The sequence below is a fragment of the Amblyraja radiata genome, chromosome 6 (genome assembly GCF_010909765.2).
Source record: "Amblyraja radiata isolate CabotCenter1 chromosome 6, sAmbRad1.1.pri, whole genome shotgun sequence".
Classification (NCBI taxonomy): domain Eukaryota; kingdom Metazoa; phylum Chordata; class Chondrichthyes; order Rajiformes; family Rajidae; genus Amblyraja; species Amblyraja radiata.
Window position 1 is genome coordinate 35,677,972 of NC_045961.1, and position 21,559 is coordinate 35,699,530.

General features: G+C 41.5%; 1 protein-coding gene across 2 annotated transcripts in view; it reads right to left on the bottom strand.

Annotated features, from left to right (window-relative positions):
- pcf11 (PCF11 cleavage and polyadenylation factor subunit) overlaps positions 1–17,320 on the bottom strand; it is a 36,285-nt gene extending 18,965 nt beyond the window's left edge. Inside the window, exons 1-5 of one of the 2 annotated variants that reach the window (XM_033022529.1) lie at positions 16,930–17,320; positions 11,230–11,355; positions 9,368–9,556; positions 8,945–9,142; positions 3,849–4,987 (exon numbers count right to left, since the gene is read on the bottom strand). In XM_033022529.1, the coding sequence (XP_032878420.1) occupies positions 3,849–4,987; positions 8,945–9,142; positions 9,368–9,556; positions 11,230–11,355; positions 16,930–17,097 (1,820 nt within the window). In that variant the 5' untranslated portion in view covers positions 17,098–17,320. The remainder of the gene's footprint in view (positions 1–3,848; positions 4,988–8,944; positions 9,143–9,367; positions 9,557–11,229; positions 11,356–16,929) is intronic. The other variant, XM_033022530.1, reaches the window with a different exon arrangement.
- Positions 17,321–21,559: the final 4,239 nt, after the last annotated feature.

Below are 21,559 nucleotides of genomic sequence, written 5' to 3' on the forward strand. Positions count from 1 at the left end.
ACTCACCTAACCTATCCAAGTCACCCTGCAGCCTCTCATAGCATCCTCCTCGCAGCTCACACTGCCACCTAGCTTTGTGTCATCCGCAAACTTGGAGATGTTACATTTAATTCCCTTGTCTAAATCATTAATATATATTGTAAATAACCGGGATCCCAGCACTGAGCCTTGCGGCACCGCAGTAGTCACGGCCTGCCATTCTGAAAAGGACCCGTTAATTCCTACTCTTTGCTTCCTGTCTGCCAACCAGTTCTCTATCCATGTCAATACCATACCCCCAATACCATGTGTTCTACTTTTGTACACTAATCTCTTGTGTGGGACCTTGTCAAAGGCATTTTGAAAGACCAGATACACCACATCCACTGGTTCTCCCTTATCCATTCTACTTGTTACATCCTCATAAAATTCCAGATTAGTCAAGCATGATTTCCCCTTCATAAACCCATTGCTGACTTTGACCGATCCTGTCACTGCTTTCCAAATGCGCTGCTATTACATCTTTAATAATCGACTCAAGCATCTTCCCCACTACAGATGTACATCTAACTGGTCTATGATCAATAGAATGAAGGTGATAGTGCCTTTGCTTTCCAACTGCCATCATATCAACAATTCTGAAAAGTACAAAATCAATAATGGATGTGCACGTAAACATACTAGTGGAATAACTGAAATAACGGCGTTAAATACTTGCCGTGCATGACACGTCAAACATCAATAGAAAGAGAGAGCTGATTTTTCAGGTTGAAGACAGTCAGAAAGCAACAAATCAGTTTTCAATTAGAATCAAGGGGGTAGGGATGGCTAAAATAGGGATTGTCCAGAGGTCATCATATTTTGCATTAGATTTCTCCAATGAAGAGGACACCACGTTGTAAGCACTGAATACAATTAATTACGCTGCAGTGAGCCACTGCTTAAAGAAAGAACTGAATGTACCTGGATAATAGGACGTTATAAGGTAAAAGGTGGGCTGCATCATCTGCAGTTGCATGGAAAAATGCTGCAAAGAGTGGTTGGAGGAGGAAAGAAAGACTCACTGTCTGACGAAAAGGGAACGTGTCAAGATGCGGTTGACAAAAAACACAAAGGATGATCAATTCGATGTGAAAGCTACTTGAGGTGGTGGTGCACAAGGCAATCATTGTCCTTGCACTGTACTCCGATGGGGTGAGTAAAGAGATCTGATTAACAGGTCGACAGTCAAGGTTCTATAAACTAGTGGAGAAAACATGAAAACAAATCTCAGATAGCTATGTGGAAAAAATATTTCCTCATCTCCAAAATGGCTTATCCCTTATTCTTAAACCCTAGGTCTGGACTCCCCCAACATCAGGAACACGTTTCCTTCCTCTAGCATGTCCAAACCCTTAATAATTTTATGTTTCAATTATCCCGTCATCCTTCTAATTTCCAGAGTATACAAGCCCAGGCACTGCATTCGATCAACATATGACATACAAAATTCTTAAGGGGTTGGACAGGCTAGATGCAGGAAGATTGCTCCCGATGTTGGGGAAGTCCAGGACAAGGGGTCACAGCTTAAGGATAAGGGGGAAATCCTTTAAAACCGAGATGAGAAGAACTTTTTTCACACAGAGAGTGGTGAATCTCTGGAACTCCCTGCCACAGAGGGTAGTTGAGGCCAGTTCATTGGCTATATTTAAGAGGGAGTTAGATGTGGCCCTTGTGGCTAAGGGGATCAGAGGGTATGGAGAGAAGGCAGGTACGGGATACTGAGTTGGATGATCAGCCATGATCATATTGAATGGCGGTGCAGGCTCGAAGGGCCGAATGGCCTACTCCTGCACATAATTTCTATGTTTCTATGACAGTCTGGGAATTAACCGTGTGAACCTATGCCACACTCCCTCAATAGCAAGAATGTCCGTCCTCAAATTTGCACACAAACTGCACACAATACTCCAGGTGTGGTCTCACAAGGGCCATGTACAACTGCAGAGGGACCTCGTTGTTCCTATACTCAACTCCTCTTGTTATGAAGGTCAACATCCAATTCGCTTTCTTCACTGCCTGCTGTACCTGCATGCTTACTTTCAGTGACTGATGAACAGATCCCATTGTACTTCCCCTTTTCCCAACTTGACATAATTTAGATAATAATCTGTCTTCCTGTTTTTTGCCACCAAAGTGGATAACCTCACATTTATCCACATTAAACTGCATCTGCCATACATCTGCCCACTCACCCAACATGTCCAAGTCACCCTGCATCCTCCTCACAGTTCTGCCACCCAGCTTTGTGTCATCTGAAAATTTGCTAATGTTACTTTTAATCCCTTCATCTAAATCATTAATATATATTGTAAATAGCTGCGGTCCCAGCACCAAGCCTTGTGGTACCCCACTAGTCACTGCCTGCCATTCTGAAAGGGACCCATTTATTGCTACTCTTTGTTTCCTGTCTGCCAACCAATTTTCTATCCATGTCAGCACTCTACCCCCAATACCATGTGCCCTCATTTTGCCCACTAATCTCCGATGTGGGACCTTATCAAATGCTTTCTGAAAGTCCAGGTACACTACATCCACTGGCTCTCCCTTGTCCATTTTCCCAGTTACATCCTCAAAGAATTCCAGAAGATTAGTCAAGCATGACTTCCCCTTCCTAAATCCATGCTGACTCGGACCAATCCTGGTACTACTATCCAAATGTGCTGCTATTTCATCTTTTATAATTGACTCCAGCAAAACATGGTTGCGAGATGACCTTAAATGGTCTAACACAACTGCATAGAGTTTCGCAATAAAATGTATGGCTAATCTGGCATAAACTATCAAGCACTCTATCCATATCAACTCAAAATGAAAGCTTGAGATAAGTGGTGACGTGGTAAAATAGGCTGGGGGAAAACAAGACTGGTTAACAACAACAAAAATCAAAACCATTCAGTCAAAGCAATTAGTCCATGTCATCTATGAACACTTGGAGGCCGTGACCTGTTGGTCCAGCCAAACGGATAATCCTGTAAATTTGTCTGGATTAAAGCTGGTGCCGAACCACCAGTTGTTTGAAAATCAGTTGTGGACCTGTGTGTGTGCGTGCGTGCGTGCGTTATTTATTGCCCTGCTCCACACAGACACTACAAAAATGAAAATTGATGGGAATTACATACCTCTCTTCCACCATTGTAAATAGATTATCAAATCATGTGGCGATTCACCAGTTTCTAAGCTAACAATGCCCAACTTCACAAGGACAGGTGGAACAAAATACAAACGGGATTTATGATTTGAATAGCTAAGTGGCAGTCAAATATTAAGATAGTGCATGCCCCAAAATATAGCTTTAGAAAATCTCTACATGTGCAAAACTTCCGTTTGGCAGGAGGGGTAAAAGGAATCCAGTGCAAATGATATTTAAGTACACCATGGATATTGTGGAGCAGGGCAATAAATAACACACACACACACAGGTCCACAACTGATTTTCCAACAAATGGTGGTTCGGCACCAGCTTTAATCCAGACAAATTCACAGGAGCGCACACGAGCCAGAGCAGGCAGATCCGTCCTCATAGCCAACTGTGGGTCAAATTTACTCCCTGCGACCGAGGCTAAGGAACTCTGGCTCAGCCGATCTGTTCCCATATCCGACTTCTGAAGCCAACTTTTTGGGCCAATAACTCAGCTGACCAGACGGACCATGCCATTACCGTTGGACTCCACTTGGGAGGCCGTGACCTGTTGGTCCTGCGAAGCGGATAATCCAGAAAGGCCCTGGAACCCCAGGTGCCGATCGATGGATGTGCGTGTATATATATTAGTGTGTACTTTGGAACAAGGTACAGACTAAAATTAACCTTGTGAGCATTCCCAGCTTACCTTTTAGCTTCCTCCCAGCCAGACTTCCACCTTTTGGCAGATGGAGGGTCATGCCAGTTTTCAACATTCTCTTTTGGCTCAGGGGAGCTTCTGGGAGAATTTCTGTTTTCAGGACGTGCCACTTGTGATTCCTGACTTCTGTCATCTCGCACCCTCTTGGGTTTCCTTGAATCTCTTGCTTCTGGTTTGAAGTTTGCTTTCTTTCTAAGATCTCGATGTTCCCAGTTAATATTTTGTTTATACTCATCAGATAAGGGTCTTATTGCTGCCTTTTCTTTGTCCTGCACTTTGGAAAGCGGTGAAACACTTATACGTCTCCTTTTGGGTGACAGTCTGCTTCGTTGTCTTGAACGTGTTATAGGTGACCGTGATTTTGGTGATCGTGATCTTGGGGACTGTGATCTTGATGATCTAGGATGTGATCTGAAATTAAATCCTCCAGATTTAACATCTCTTTCAATTTCATTTCCCAGCATACCACTGCTTGTTCTGTTTCTTGTAACTGAAGGCTTACGTTCAGTTCCTTTACTCTGATCTTCATCAACCTTTTTTTCTGTATTTGCCCTCCTTTCTTTTGATTCGACTTTGCTATCAGTCTTATCTTGAGAAGACTTTCGCAACCTTGGATCTCTCTTTGCAACTTCTACTTTTACCTTCTCAGTGTCCACTTTTTTAGCATTTTTAACAGATGACTTATTTTTCACTGGTGAAACCACTTTAGATTTTCCCTCTGACACTTTAGACTCCTTTCGGAACGATCTGTCAAAGGCCTTATCTTTGTCTGGTTTTGATACTGCTGCCTTCTCAGAGGATCCCCTAGCTGGGCTAATTTGCTTGCTTACAGTTTTGTCCAGTTTCATTGTTTGCAATGTTCCATCCTTCTTAGCAAAATCTTTTGTCTGTTGACTGAACCTATTTATGCGAGGATCTCTATTTGATGCTTTGGTATCACTGGCATGCGCTGCCTGAAATTTATCTGGCTGAGCTGATTGTTGCAAGGGTCTGACTGCAGCTGGCGTTGGCTTTCCAGCCCCTGATGAGAGCATGGGAGAAACTTTTGTAATTGGCACATGTTGTTTGGCATGTCCAAGAGTTACCATTGAATCAGGAATGGGATGTTGGGAAGCAAGTGAAGCAATCTGAAATAAAAAATATGTACAATTACAAAAGCAATAGGATTAAGAGACCTTCAACTCAATTCTGGAATGGCGTTATCTTTTTTAGTTTCTCAAACATGCTTAAGTATCCAACATCCAATTAGAAAAGTTACTTCCAACTTCTGAAATAAGAAGTAATTCAGAAAATTATAATTGGAAAAACAAGTCGGTACCTCTAAAAGAAAATATGGGATATTTTGGGCCTAATTTTTTCAGAATGTAGTTTAATTTAAAATGTTAGCTAGTCTTCCCTGACTACTGCAGCATAGGTTTGAGCATTGATTTCAACAATCTGTTCTTTCTCTCAATGTTTCAGTGTAAGCAAGGCATCATGCTTCGGATAACACAAAGCTGGGGGGCAGTGTTAGCTATGAGGATGCTAGGAGGCTGCAAGGTGACTTGGATAGGCTGGGTGAGTGGGCAAATGCATGGCAGATGCAGTATAATGTGGATAAATGTGAGGTTATCCACTTTGCTGGCAAAAACAGCAAAGCAGACTATTACCTGAATGGTTGCCGATTAGGAAAAGGGGAGATGCAACGAGACCTGGGTGTCATGGTACACCAGTCATTGAAAGTAGGCATGCAGGTGCAGCTGGCAGTGAAGAAAGCGAATGGTATGTTAGCATTCATAGCAAAAGGATTTGAGTAGAGGAGCAGTTAGGTTCTACTGCAGTTGTACAGGGTCTTGGTGAGACCACACCTGGAGTATTGCGTACAGTTTTGGTCTCCTAATCTGAGGAAGGACATTCTTGCCATAGAGGGAGTACAGAGAAGGTTCACCAGACTGATTCCTGGGATGTCAGGACTGTCATATGAAGAAAGACTGGACAGACTCGGCTTGTACTCGCTAGAATTTAGAAGATTGAGGGGGGATCTTATAGAAACTTACAAAATTCTTAAGGAGTTGGACAGGCTAGATGCAGGAAGATTGTTCCCGATGTTGGGTAAGTCCACAACAAGGGGTCACAGTTTAAGGATAAAGGGGAAATCTTTTAGGACTGAGATGAGAAAAACATTTTTTACACAGAGAGTGGTGAATCTCTGGAATTTTCTGCCACATAATGTAGTCGAGGCCAATTCATTGACTATATTTAAGAGGGAGTTAGATGTGACCCTTGTGGCTAAAGGGGTCATGGGGTATGGAGAGAAGGCAGGTACAGGATACCGAGTTGGAGGATCAGCCATGATCATATTGAATGGCGGTGCAGGCTCGAAGGGCAGAATGGCCTATTCCTGCACCTATTTTCTATGTTTCTATCACACCGATTCATAAAAATGTACACTGGGATAATTAGGACTGCCTTACTATATAGGGATTTCGGCCCAGAAAATGTCTTTCTGCATTTGCATACTGCTTTCTGCAATGGGAAGCTGTTGCATATTGCCCAAATCTATCAGTTATATAATGGAGCATATAGCAGAATAAGAAAATAATGGCATATGACAAACCAGTTTTGCCACTGCTACATCTGGCATATATTGAAAGGTCATCATTTCAAAATATAACTTTCTCTCCCCACAGATGATCCTGAATTACTTATTTAAGTTTGTTGGTTGAATTAGGGCCCGAGGATATATCATGGAAATCGGCCCATTGAATCCACGCCATCCATCGTACCAATTTTAATGCAAATCCTTCCCCCAATCCAATTTATTCTCCCCACATTCACACCAACTATAACCAAAAATGTACAACATCTACACACGGGGAGTAATTAATCTACCAACACCCATGTTTTGGGGATCTGAGGAAGTCTCACCGAGGGAAAACCACCAAGCCACAGAGAGAACAAGCAAACCTCAGACAGCATTGGAGGTCAGGATCAAACAGAGGTGGCGCTGACTGCATTCTGCTGGGCACTTTCACTTTTAAATTGCTCCAACAACGTTTCAAGTAATTTATCCTTCAATTCTATTGAAGGATAAATTTTGAATGTAAAGAACTGTGAATAGTGGTGTGCCTCGGGGTTCAGTGCTGGGCCCAATACCGTTTGTCATCTATATCAATGATTTGGATGAGAACGTACATGGCATGGTTAGCAAGTTTGCAGGTGACACAAGTGTTGTTGATAGATGGTTGTCAAAAATTGGTGCAGGATCTTAATCAGTTGGGCTGGTGACTGAGAAATGGTTGATGGAATTTAATGGAGAAATGTGAGGCGCTACATTCTGGAATGTCTAACGTGGGCAGGGCCTGCACAGTGAGCTGTATGGCTCTGCGGAATGTTGTAGACCAGAGGGATCTAGTACAGATACAGTTGATTGAAAGTGGCATCACAGGTAGATCGCGTGGAGAAGATTTACGTGGATGTTGCCAGAACTCAAAGGCCTGAGCTATCGGGAGAGGTTGAGCAGGCTAGGACTCTAATCCTTGGAGCGCAGGAAGATGAGGGGTGATCCTATAGGTGTTCAAAATCATGAGAAATAGATTGGTTAGAGGCAGAATGTCACTTCCCCAAACCGGAGGAATCAAGAACCAGAGGACATCGACTTAAGGGGGAAAACATTTAATAGGAGCGTATGGGGTAACTTTTTCATACAAAGGGTGGTGGGTGTATGGAACGAGCTACTGGAGGCAGTAGTTGAGGTAGGTACTATAGCAACATTTAGACAGGTACATGGATTGGACAGGTTTAGAGGGATATGGGCCAAACGCAGGCAGGTGGGACTAGTGTAGATGGGACATATTGGCCTGTGTCGGCAAGTTGGGCCAAATGGCCTGTTTCCACGCTGTAAGACTATAACTATCAAAGCTTTGGGAATAAGGTACTTTAACCTGATGTTTTTGTTATCACCTTTACAGAAGGTCCCAATGAAAGAAAAACACAAGCTTTGCAGATCTGGGCAGATTCTCAATAATTTATCAAGTTATTCGAGGATTCCCTCGTTTCATAAGAAATGTTACCAATTATTTCCAGTGTCCGATGTAAATTTTTTATAATTTAAGGCTGAAAAATATTCTTTGTTGCATTGAAGATACTTGTAAAAAACAATGTAACACCCAGAATTTTATTGGCACTTTCAACTGAGGGAAAATCACTCTCCTTGCTCGTTAACCAGGTTTTTCCCAATGCACCAGAGATGCAAACCAATTCATGATATGAATGTATGTTATGTTTAATTTTAAGTTTAAGTTAAAATTAAGTTTTACCTAACAATTATAATTAATTTTAAGTTTAAGTTAAAATTAAGTTTTACCTAACAAATCAGAAAATGGATCTTAGTTGATGTGCAGTCAGTAAACAAAAAGATGCACCAGTACGAGGCATTACTCACATTGAGCAAGTGCTCTTCTATCAAAACAATTTACTAAAATTGCACTGAGTTACTTCACTTATTTATATGACCTTGTTTAGATCTGACTTCTAAGTGCTGCTGATGCATGTTAGTGCCCGTTAGAATATTCCTTAAAACAATGGCCTGATTCCTTTATCATCTTTTTTTGCATATCTTTCTTTCGTTGTTCTTTATCTCTCTTCCCTTTCCCCTGAGTAGTCTGAAGGGTCTCGACTCAAAACATCACCAATTCCTTCTCTCCAGAGATGCTGCCTGGCCCACTGAGTTACTCCAGCTTTTTGTGTTTATTCCCCATGACAGTTGGCCAAAGTAATGCAAGATAGAGAAATTTTGATTTTTCAGACATAATCAATCATTACATTTGGAAAATTGTAATGCTGAATTAAGAATGTTTATAAGTCGTTGGTGAAGACTGTCAGCCGACCCACAGGTTTATGGCTCTGTGACAAATGTAAGTGCTAACAAACAAACAAAATGCATTTCTGCTAAAGAAAATCAAGCTTTAAGATTCTGGTTGCCAGAATACTTTTATTATCGAAAGTAAAATTCCAGTTTGGGAAAATTAATCTCCACCTTACTTCAACTCTTTCAGCTATTCAAAACTGAAATGTAATATTTAGTGATTAGTATGTAAACTTACCAGCTGTGCTTTTGTCTGTTCTAATTCCAGCTCCAACTTCTTCTGCTGTAACTCAAGTAACTGCTTTTGTTTTGCTAACAGTTGTTGTCTTATAAACTGCTCTTGCTCCTGTGTTACGTTTTTCTGTGACTCAGTAATGTTTTGTTTGGCTGAGTTAACAGGAGCAACTGCAGAGCTTGAGGTGCTGGGTTCTTCAAGCTACGAGCAAGGAAAAAGTTGTTACGGCCAGAACATTCTACAATTCTCCATGGAAACTGGTATAAGAAGAAATGCTGACAAAAATAAGAGAAACTCCACAACATTTTGCAAATTTTCTTTATTTACTCTCATGGTTTAATATTGCCAAGCTTGTTAATCCAACTCAGATGAGAAACATATGCTGTTATTCTTTCCTTATAGAGGTGAGATTCCTTTAACACTTACCGATCTATTTAAAAACTTGGGATTTACATGAATACTTGAACTGTTCACATTTGGTGGTAACGGCTTAATAGGCCATGCAGGATCTAGTTTGTTGACTTTGACGTCTAAGGCATAAAGTTTCGTCAGTTGAAACATATCATCCCATGTAGAGCGCAATTTAAACAAACTTTTTCTAGTGCTCTCATCCACCTATGAACAAAACAATTATCCAACTTTATAAGTGTTATGCCTTTATACATTCTTATAAACATACCGAACAGAATAAATCACAAGGTTAACTGTTGCAGTACTAAAAGGAGGCGAATTCTGTGACATTTATGCACTCCTTCACTTAGCTAATATGTTGACAGTTGACAGTTGAAAGATCCAATTAAACTATTTTGAAAGCATGCTATTTTGGGTAAGACTGTTTCATTAACACTATTCTCCTCCCCCCCCCCCCCCCCCCCCCCCCAAGTATAGCTAAGTAACTAATTGCAGGGATAGTCAACCTTATTGATTTTGACTTGTAACCATGCAAAAACATACAAAATACAAGCTTTCCTTTAGTCATGCAAAGATTGCCTTGGGAAAAACATTGCACAGTACGAAACAATTTAAAACTTATTTTATTTGCAAAGCCATCCATGTCTATAGTCAAACATTCAAAAACAGAATTTCAAAATGTGATTTTGCTGTCGACACTATCACTGAATCTGATGTTAATGAAATGGAAGCTAATTTCAATTGGATTTATCAGCTCCTAACTGGAAAAGCAGCCTGGTGAACGGAGAGCATCTGCCAATATAACACCAATCCATTGGCCTACGTCTGGAACCAAGAATAAATTTAGGTGAGACACAAAATAAAAACCTTCAGTTCCTGGTCATATGGACATGAAAATATTCATCATGAAAAAAGGAAAGCTCATTCAAATCATAACTTGCTTGTGGGAAATGGTAAATTCACTGTTTCTGCACCAGCAGGTTGGGTTTCAAAGTAGACTGCCGCCAACCAGGGAGCATGAATATGGGTAGTGGCCCTAAAATACGAAGTGGCTGGTTGCATTGCCTGCGAATAAAATTCTTGTTCCTCAAAGAATGAAAAATAACTGCAAATCAGACTGCATTCATAAATCACGATACAGTACAAAAAAGCCACATTATTTTGTAATGAATTAAAAAAACACAAATGCTTGGCAGATTGCTGCAGTATGGAAAAGCAAGCGAGAGCTAACAAATAAATACAAAAAACTGGAGAAGTCAACGGGTCTGACAGCATCTCTGGAGAAAAGTAATAGGTGACATTTTGGGTTGAGACCCATCTTCAGAGCTAACAAATATCCTCTCTTTAGAAAAACAAACTTTCAAAGCATCTAGTGGTGTTAAACCAGTCTTCATTCATGCTGTGTTAATGGACAATTTTAAAAAAATGGGGAACGATAGCTCCAAAAATCAAACTAATTTTAAGGGTAATTAGATTTAGTACGTTGCTATGAAAATAACTTTGGAATTTACCAAGTCAGAGGAGTCAATGGTTTAAAATGAATAAGGAAGAAGCGTTTCATATCAGCTTGGTAATGTTTGTTCATTTGTGGTTTTGTGTGCAGAAAAAAATCTGATGGCTTGCCTACCTCTATAAAGATTTCATATAATCTGTTTTTAAATAATTGAAAATCCCTTTTCTCTGCCTTCCAACACTGTCATTTTAACCGCAGATCAATTCTGAAGAGTACCAATGTAAATCTGGATATGGGATTAACATGTTAATGCATTCCAACTTCATAAGCATACATACCTTTCATCAGCAAATCCAGTGACATTTAGTTACCAAAACAGAAGCAAATATATACATATATATTCTAAAGACAAAATTATAGGTACCTTTTCAAAAACACTAGAAAATGTAACACCTAAGTTTTGAGCAAAGAGTGTGATATAGCTTCCTCCAACATTCTTCACAATGGAATCCATGAGGTACATTACTGGAAGCTTCTCTGAAACTGGGGCCTGCAGCAATAGGAAAACTCAGAATATTAGGAAAAACAGAAAAATTAATAGAATAAAGCAATTTTTTTTTTAAAGAAGTTCAATGACATACAAACTCGGGAGGGTTTGCACTTAAGTGAAAACTGTTCCAGAATGCTGTACTTCAGGATTTGGTTGTTGCCAAATACTCAAAGGAATCTTTCAATCTCGGAACAGTTTCATGATGCCCATATTCATGAGTACATAAGCCTTTAACTGCTTGTTTCCACGTACTTTGCTTCAAAGCAGATCTTCAAAGGTTTTCCAATCATCAGCAACTTACTGGTTGGGACAAGGAATAAGTTGCCAGCCATTCTTCAGTTGAGTTACTGCAGTAAATGCAGTTCCAACGTTAACTGTCAGTTATCATTCCAGAAAGGCCAAAAGCAAAAAAATAAAAATCCACCTCTGAACTTATGAAAATAGAAACTCATGCATTTAACATAATCTGGCAGTTTGTAATTAATTGCTTGCAAAGTCAGCCATTTACATTACTAAACATGTAAAATTGTTCCCAGATTTAATTTGTTTTAATGAAATAATAGGTGAGAAGAAGAATAAAGCAACCAGTGCAAAGGGATTCCTTTAATGGTACATATTATTAACCGTGTCGCAATGAAAACAATTATTTTAATGCACCCGTTACTGATTCAAATCTTCTCTCAATCTTTCAAATGTTTTGTAATTCTGTTTTGGATAAAAAAGTGCTTGACATCCATCTTATACTTTTAGTATTTAATATCTGTTCTTAAGGCACTGACAACTTTCATGGTCAGAACGCGCATCCCCAAGTGCTGCGTACTTGGAATGTCAATGCCATTCCAAATTTTGCTACCATCACCAATTTTCCTAAAGTAACAAGTAAATTTCCCCATCTTTTGTGTGCCAATCGTAGCCCACCTAACTTCAAGCCTAGTGTAATGGGAAAGAACAAATTTGGATCTTCCATCTTCAGTTTTTTTGTCATGTCAATGTTGAGACCAAATGTACATGCAGCCCTTTCAGTTCACTCAGAAGCCGAGTGAGCCAAGCCAACGCTTGCATTGTATACCTGCATTGCGCAGAACGGATATATACTGAGCGATACTCTAGAGATGAAAAGCCCAATGCCTACACATCAGAACCAAATGTGCAATTCTAACCAATTGCCCTACTCTTCCCACCAAAAAAAAAATCAAATCACACACGCTACACTTTTTTCTAGGAAAAAAAATACATCTGAGCATGCTAGAATACTCTGATGGCACTGTAGATTGAATATTAATAATTATGTATGACTTACTAATGGAACTTTTATTTGGCGATTATCAGGTGAAATGTGGGTGTGATCTCACATTGATTACTAACGTGATATTGGCATGGGGTGACAGATTTATGGAGATTGAAAGTCCATTTTCTTGCAATTTTTGCAATGTAGCTTTAAAAAAAAGTGAAGCCCACAAAGATCCAGACTAGCCAATATGAATTCCAAGACAATTAAATAATTTTCAAATGCAGTTAAATTCGTCATCCACATCTTAAAAGTCCTTGTATTAAGATGCACTACTACGTAAAAGGATCTGAATTCACAATTTGAAATTTCTTTACTATATATGTGGCTGCGCATTGCACAAGGTTTGAACGTGTGCTCCTTAATGCTCTGATAATACTGGATGTAAAATACAAGCAAAGGAGCAATTTTACATTTTTAGTCAATGATTTGCTAACTGCTATAAATAATGAAACTGGCTACAACTAAGCCTCTGTGTAATTTTCTCTATATTGTATATTGATTTACTTATACTACCTACATACAGGTCCACTATCATTGCACCAACATGACTTCAGGAATCAGAATCTAAGTTCAATATTAGTTCTGAAAAACGTTAGAGGATATGCTGTGTTTAAATTGTAGCAACAATTGGTGAGTAACAATAGTGGCCAGGTAAAAGAGACCTTTAAAACAATGCTAATAATTTTAACGTTACTGCCAATGTTTCCCACCTAAATTTAATTTTCTATATCACTCAAGTTTAATCAAACAGAAAATTGTATCCAAATTAAACCAGTCTGGGGCTCTAAATAGAAAGCCTCCAGTGTCAATTCCTTACATAATTACAAAATAAAAATTAACCATTACTACCTTTGAACATGACCTGCTTCAGTTCACCTAATGTCTCAACTTTTAATGAAAATCATTTCCCTCTACACAAAGAAATGACTCAAATGATTGAAATAGAACAAGCACCAATTTATTAGCACACCATTTGATTTAGTGTTGATTTTATCAAATTTTTTGAAGCCACAGGTATGTATGTTGTAAATCGTGATACCCGCCAATTGCAACCCGACTGAAACTGTGAAGTGTTATTTTTCAGCATTTATATTTTGTTCTTCCAACTATCCGGTTTTACTGCCGAAATGATTCATGTATATGGAAAACCACACTATTTTGCTTCCTCAATTAATAGTGGAGGGGAAAAGAAACTGAATATCTGGAACAAGCACAGGGAACAGGAACATGTGAAGGAAAAATGCATTGGGGACAAACAACGCTTCTGATAAATGACGAGCATATATATTTTTTAATAGGCTTAATGTTGTGTTGAATGTCAAGAGGTCAACTAGCTACATAACCAATGTAGTTAAGTTTAGGATACGGGTGAATAAGAAAAATGTACTGTCCCGAAGACAGAAATTATCTATAATCTGCTTCAATATTCCAAGCTACTTCAACAATATACTGAAGGGATGATGGTCTAAACAGGCTGAATCTTGGGGCATGCAAGGCCCTAAGCCAATACTAGTTTAATATATCCCTGAACAATCAGGTCATACTAGATAATTTCCAAAACTAAATCAGTGATGGGAGTTAGGCCATATGTGACACGGGCATTGTGTTAAAAATGAAAAACTGTGATGTAAACTCTGGATCGGCACCACCCAATATGCTGAGTATATCCACAACAGCATGAGCAGCAGACAGTACTGAATTTTGCCCAGCAACATGCTTGAAAACCGAGATCATAAAACTGAATGCTTGAGTCACAGCATCATAAGCAGCATTGTGCATTTGCTTCTATAAATGTGCGCATATTTAATTAAGCACAATCAGAAGGAATGCCCCACGACTTTTCTAATGGGGGCCTTAACTCGTGCTTTAATTGATTGCCAAAGCTGATTAAGGCAATTGAAGTGAAAATGTCACCCTTCAAATCATCATTATGATACAATACAGCAAATTCCAAATGTATAGTTTTTAGTTATGCATTCCATCAGGCCATAATTATGTGGTAGGAAATATCAGCAGTATGTAAAAAAAGTCTACACTTACTTTTAAGTAAAACCCAATTACTGCGAAACTAAGTGAGATTGAAATGGACAACAGTAATTAGACATGTTGCTATGCTAAATTAACACGGGAAGTATATATGGTAGAATTTGATGATCAAAGCAATGGACCCAGATTAGCCAAATCCTACGGACTGTGGTTTAAAAAAAACTTATGACAAACATCAAATTACTTACTGAACATATCTCATGTTTAAAAGTTGAAAATCTGCATTGGTCCCTCAATTTAATTGTCATATTTACATTGTATTGATTTTAGAAGGCTACCAATCCCTATTTACAGCGTTAACATAAGCATTCAGTTTTGTGATTAGTGTGCTCCTGAACAGAATACCAATAACTGTAATAAAAACCTTGTAAGTCTGAAATAAATAAGACAAAAGAACGTATTTCATTTTCTTTATTAGCAACTTTTCAAAACCATTAAAACAGGTCACCGCCATTAAAAACATTAAATAATAAATATCCTTTATTTTGTTTTTAAAGGGAAGCAAATTACGTCTGGCCCAGTTACAGAGAAGTCCCCCCTCCCGACACTTGTTTTTGTTCAATCTCACTACGTCATAAAACATTAACGCGTAATGTAAAGGCAAGAAACGCTTAACTAAATCTAATGACGATTAAGACAGTAATTTAAAGAGGCGGCAAAATGCAACCTCTGCGGGGATACTAAAATGTAAACTACACAACGGCCTAACACTGGAAACATTTAACTTAAACACGCCGGACCTTAACAGATCTACGAAATAATTGTACACTCAACGGCCCTGGGTACAGAGGCCGCTCCCTGTCCCAACCCTCCCCCGCCCTGAGCCGCTGCGACAAGCCAATCACCCGAACTGAGGTCGGGCAGCCTCCGGCTCCAGGAAACACACCGGGCTGTGTACTCAAACACTGCCTGGGTAGGGATTGGAGGCAGGAGGGGAGGGGAAAGAAGACTGGATGGGGGGGGGGGGGGGGGAGAGAGAGATTGGAGGGGAGGTGGGGGAAGGCTGGAGGGGGGTTGGGTGGGAAGATTGGATGGGGGGGGGGGGTGGGGGAAGATTGGATGGGGGGGGGGAGATTGGATGGGGGGGAGGTGGGGGAAGATTGGATGGGGGGGTGGGGGGAAGATTGGATGGGGGGGGGGTGGGGGAAGATTGGATGGGGGGGGGGGGGATTGGATGGGGGGGTGGGGGAAGATTGGATGGGGGTGGGAGGAAGATTGGATGGGGGTGGGGGAAGATTGGATGGGGGGGGTGGGGGAAGATTGGATGGGGGGTGGGGGAAGATTGGATGGGGGTGGGGGAAGATTGGATGGGGGGGATGGGGGAAGATTGGATGGGGGGTGTGGGAAGATTGGATGGGGGGTGGGGGAAGATTAGGAGGGGGGTGGGGGAAGATTGGATGGGGGTGGGGAAGATTGGATGGGGGGGTGGGGGAAGATTGGACTGGGTGGGGGTGGGGGAAGATTCGGCTGGGGGGGGTGGGCGAAGATTGGATGGGGGGGGGGTAAGGGAAGATTGGATGGGGGGTGGGGGAAGATTGGATGGGGTGGTGGGGGAAGATTGGATGGGGGCGCGGTGGTGGAAGATTGGATGGGGGTTTGTTGGGAAGATTGGATGGGGGTGGGGGAAGATTGGATTGGGGGGTGTGGGGAAAGACTGGGGGGTGGGGGAAGACTGGGGGAGTGGGGGGGAGGCTGGAGGCTGGAGGGCTGGAGGTGGAGGCTGGAGGGGTGGGGGGGAGGTGGAGGGGGTGGGGGGGGTAGGCTGGAGGGGGGGGGGGGGGGGGGAGGCTGGAGGGGGTGGGGAGGCTGGAGGGGGTGGGGGAGGCTGGAGGGGGGAAGAAAGACGGGGAGGGGATGACACATGGAGGTCCCGTTTGCTGTAGTTGGCTTAACTTGCCGGAGGAAATCTTATCTTTAAAATAAAATGGATGGAAAGCCGCCCGACGCCAGTGGTGGGAGGGTGCGTCGGCGGCTCCTTGTCGGGCGGGGAAGACTGCGGGCAGACGAGGAGGGAGAGCGGGCTGGCGGGCGGGCGGCCTTGGTGCGCCAGTCGGCCCATCCCCTCCGCCCGACCGTCGCCGCCGCCGCCGCCATCTTGACCAGCATTACCTCAGCCAGCGGGCGTTTCAACCGGTCCTCCTGGACACAGACTCCTCTCTCAAATTAAAAAAAACATTCCCAATTATTTTTTCTTCGAAAAAATAAAATAAAAACAAAAAAAAACTGATTTTAAAAACCTTGGATATTTGCGCTTCGATTAACTTGACGATTTCCGGCGAGTACTTCAGGTTCTCTTCGGCCAGGATGGTCAGATTGTTGATGTGAGGCTTGCTGTTGAAAGTTAGGTCTTCCAACGACGACAGGTACTCTTTACACGCGTCCGCCTTCGCCGTGTCTTCCGCCATCGCTGCGTTTTAAATTAAAATTATTTCCGTTCACTGAGAGCTCTTAAATATCGGAAAAAAAGTTTTCCCCTTAATAAAAAGGACGCAGTCACTATCTAAATCTACGCATGGTTCGGAAATGCTTCCTAAAACCAGGCCGAAACGACACTAAACTAAACTGCCCTCGGCCGCTCGGCACCGCCGCTCCCTCACCGCTCCTCGTGCAAAATGGCGGCGGCGCCCCGTTAACCTATTCATCGGCGTCACAATGGGCGGCGATGACGACCAGAACCCATTGGTTGCCATCGTGACGAGCGTGAGGTCGCGGCTTTTCATTCGCTGACTCGAGCAGGCATTGTGACGGCCCGCAAAGTACGACAGCTGATTGGTCGCCTCCACGGCGCGGTGCTCCCACGGTGATTGGCTGGCGGTCTGCGCTGGGTGCAGGATGACGTCAGTATCACGTGGGGGTGCGGGAGTGGGGTTAAAACACACGGTTGGTGGGAATAGAATTAAACCACACACGGGTGCGGGAGTGGAGTTGAAACAAGCTGCTTTCATTGTCAATTTCCTCCCCCACCAAACACGACATTGGTTTATTTAATTTTGCGACTTCACATACGTAATATATATGTTATATTCATCCCCTATATCACTTCTGCCTTTACTTAAAATGACCCAGAGGAAGTCATGATGTCATACAGCCCAGCCATGGTGACTGGTGAAATATTCCCAAGGACGCAATGCCCTTACTTGGCTACAGTACACAGCCACTTTCAAACCCCCTTTTCAATCATGTATTTATTAGCCAGCAATTTTCATTTCACAAAAATAGTTAAAAACAAAAATTGTCAATCTGCCTCTTACTTTCCCTTACCTATCTTTCCAGATTACTTTCCATCCAATAATATATATAACCCATTCTTGAGCTATAAGGAGACAGTTATTGATTTCACATCGTGATTATACATGGTTAGTTGCATCAGCCTTGTCTTGTGTTTATGTGCGTGCATCACAAACTTTATTGTAGATAGACACAAAATTCTGGAGTAACAGACAGCATCTCTGGATACAAGGAATGGGTGACGTTCCAAGTCAAGAGATTCAAGATTCAAGAGAGTTTATTGTCATGTGTCCCTGATAGGACAATGAAATTCTTGCTTTGCTTTAGCACAACAGAACATAGCAGGCATGACTACAGAACAGATCAGTGTGTCCATATACCATTATATAAATATATACACACATTAATAAATTAACTGATAAAGTGCAAATAACAGATAATAGGCTATTAATGTTCAGAGTTTTGTCCGAGCCAAGTTTAATAACCTGATGGCTGTGGGGAGGTAGCTATTCCTGAACCTGGTCGTTGCAGTCTTCAGGCTCCTGTACCTCCTACCTGAAGGTAGCGGGGAGATGAGTGTGTGGCCAGGATGGTGTGGGTCCTTGATGATGATGCCAGCCTTTTTGAGGCAGCGACTGCGATAGATCCCCTCGATGGAAGGGAGGTCGGAGCCGATGATGGACTGGGCAGTGTTTACTACTTTTTGTAGTCTTTTCCTCTCCAGGGCGCTCAAGTTGCCGAACCAAGCCACGATGCAATCGGTCAGCATGCTCTCTACTGTGCACCTGCAGAAGTTAGAGAGAGTCCTCCTTGACAAACTGACTCTCCGTAATCTTCTCAGGAAGTAGAGGCGCTGATGTGCTTTCCTAATAATAGCATCAGTGTTCTCGGATCAGGAAAGATCTTCAGAGATGTGCACGCCCAGGAATTTGAAGCTCTTGACCCTTTCAACTATCGACCTGATGATATAAACAGGACTATGGGTCCCCATCCTACTCCTTCCAAAGTCCACAATCAGTTCCTTGGTTTTGCTGGTGTTGAGGGCCAGGTTATTGTGCTGGCACCATATGGACAGTCGCTCGATCTCTCTTCTATACTCTGACTAATCCCCATCAGTGATACGTCCCACAACAGTGGTGTCGTCAGCGAACTTGATGGAGTTCACACTATGACCGGCACTAGTGGAGTTCACACTATGTCCAGACCCAAAAACCAGCATCCTTCCTACACATATAAACCAGTTCCTTCCTACACATATAAACTTTCTTCTACTCTGTCTTGGTCTAATTAATTCCACTTATTTTTCTGCTATCTCTGACTATCATCTTCATACCTTCTCTTCTTTTCCATTCTACCTTCCTATGTCCAGCTCCTGACATTAGCTTAAACTCTATCCTACTACTTAACATTCCTACAATAATGTTAGTTCCAGCTTGGTTGAGATATAATCTGTTTTTATCCTGTATAGAACTCATTTCTTAAAACTGGTGCTGGTACCAAATCAGCCAGTCACTTCTCTTTTTATAATCCAATATTTACATGACAATTGGTGATTTGTTTGATTTTACACTAAATAGAATCTGTAATTGAATAATTATATTATATTTAATTAATTTAATTAATAAAGATTCCGCTGCCGAGTATGCCTGATCAGTATGGGAGCACTCAGCTCATGCAAGGAAGATTGATTCTGTGCCAAACACAAGCTGTCACTGCATCAGTGGATGCATGAAACCAATCAAGACTGACAACATCTACCTACTGTCTGGCATTGCACCCCCTGGAATCAGTAGAGCTCTAGCAAGTCAAAAGGAACGCCTCAGACAGTCAGAGGATAAAAGACACCCCCTACATGACCAGCGACCACCCTTTGCTACCTCAATGTTTCAGATTCAGATTCAGATTCAACTTTAATTGTCAGTGTACAGTACAGAGACAACTGAAATCACGCAGAGGTTTCCTCTCTTCTGTCCATCCCCTGGACTGCAGTGCATCGTCCAGAAGGCTCAAACTCTGGGAAGAGAGACTAGAGAAATCTCTGGAAGACATTTACATGGCAATCGATCCCTCCGAGAAACTCCCACCAAGTTCCGACCAACATGGCAGACAGGCATGGGAAGGAGCAAATCGAACATGCTGAAGTGGGGATATACTGAAGATGCGGCAGACTGCGAGTGCGGACGGGGCCTCCAGACTATGGAACATCTCCTGAGCTGTGACATGCTGCATGACACAAGGACCTTGCAGAGGCCAACGACGTGGCACTAAAATTTGCTCGCTATTGCCAAACAGTTGTGTGATGACACAAAATAATAAATTAATAAAGATGGGAGTTGGTAGTATTCATGGGTATTTTAAAAGCCCCAAGACCATTGTTGTTTAAAATACAAATGAACTAATGGTATCCCTCAGTAGCAGCTTTGAGTTAAATTATATATTTAGTATTCTTCCATGTAAAAAGTCCAAGGTAAGTGCAAATTATTTTATTGGTCAAGGGCAATAAGTTTACTGGTGATTTTGCACTTTTGAAACTATTGGATATCGTATATTTAGAAAATGTAATTTGGGATGATTGTTTTTTACTGGATATTATCCTTCTATAAACAAGCAAGTGAGAAATGTATGCAATGCTCCTGGCATGATCTCGCAACAGCCTTTTACTGTGTAGCAAGATTTTGATATTTTTATGCTCCTTTTCTCCTGCAATAATGTATAACATTCATTTGTTTTCCTCAATACTTGCTGAATTTGCAATAATAATCTAATTTTTGTCAACCCTTTCGCCACAGGAATCAACCTGGTAACCTTCGGTGCATTACCACCAACGGCAATATATGCTTTCTTAAACTGTGTACAGTATTCAAATGCAATCTCACCAGCACTCTGTAAGGTTGCATCAAAACTTTCTGACTTTTAGACTCCAATCCGTTACAACAAAGGCCAGCATTCCATTAAACTTCCTAGTAACTTTCTTTATCTATCTATATTTGGTACTTCATGCACTGGGACACCCTGATCCCATTGTACTGAAACATTTTGTCGTTGAACATTATTTACATTTGCATTATCGATTATCTTGTCCTCGTTTTTAAGGGACCAACGTATACCTTTGCTATAACATAATGTAATAACAAGGAACTGCAGATCCTAGTTTATACCAAGATAGACACAAAATGCTGGAGTGACTCAGCGTGTCAGCTAGCATCCCTGGAGAACATGGATAAGCGACGTTTCGAGTTGGAATCCTTCTTCAGGGTTTCCGACCCTAAATGTTGTCTATCCACGTTCTCCTGTGAAGCAGCCTGACCTGCTGGGTTATTCCTGCATCTATCTTTGATATATTTTTGTGAATCCAAATCCCTATGTATCAGATTAATTCTTTATCTCTTAAATTCGTTCAAGGACCTTTGATTTTAAATCTTTGTTTCTTAGTCATTCATCTCTGTGCAAAGGGAAATACTTCTTCCTATTCATCTGCACAAACCCATTACAATTTTACACTTCACTTAAATTCTCCATCAGCCTCTTCCATTCTAAAGAGAAAACAATCCCAATATACGCAACTCTTTGCATCATAGCTAAAACTTCCTATGAGAGTAACATCTATGCAAATCTTATTTGATGACTTTCCAATCCCGT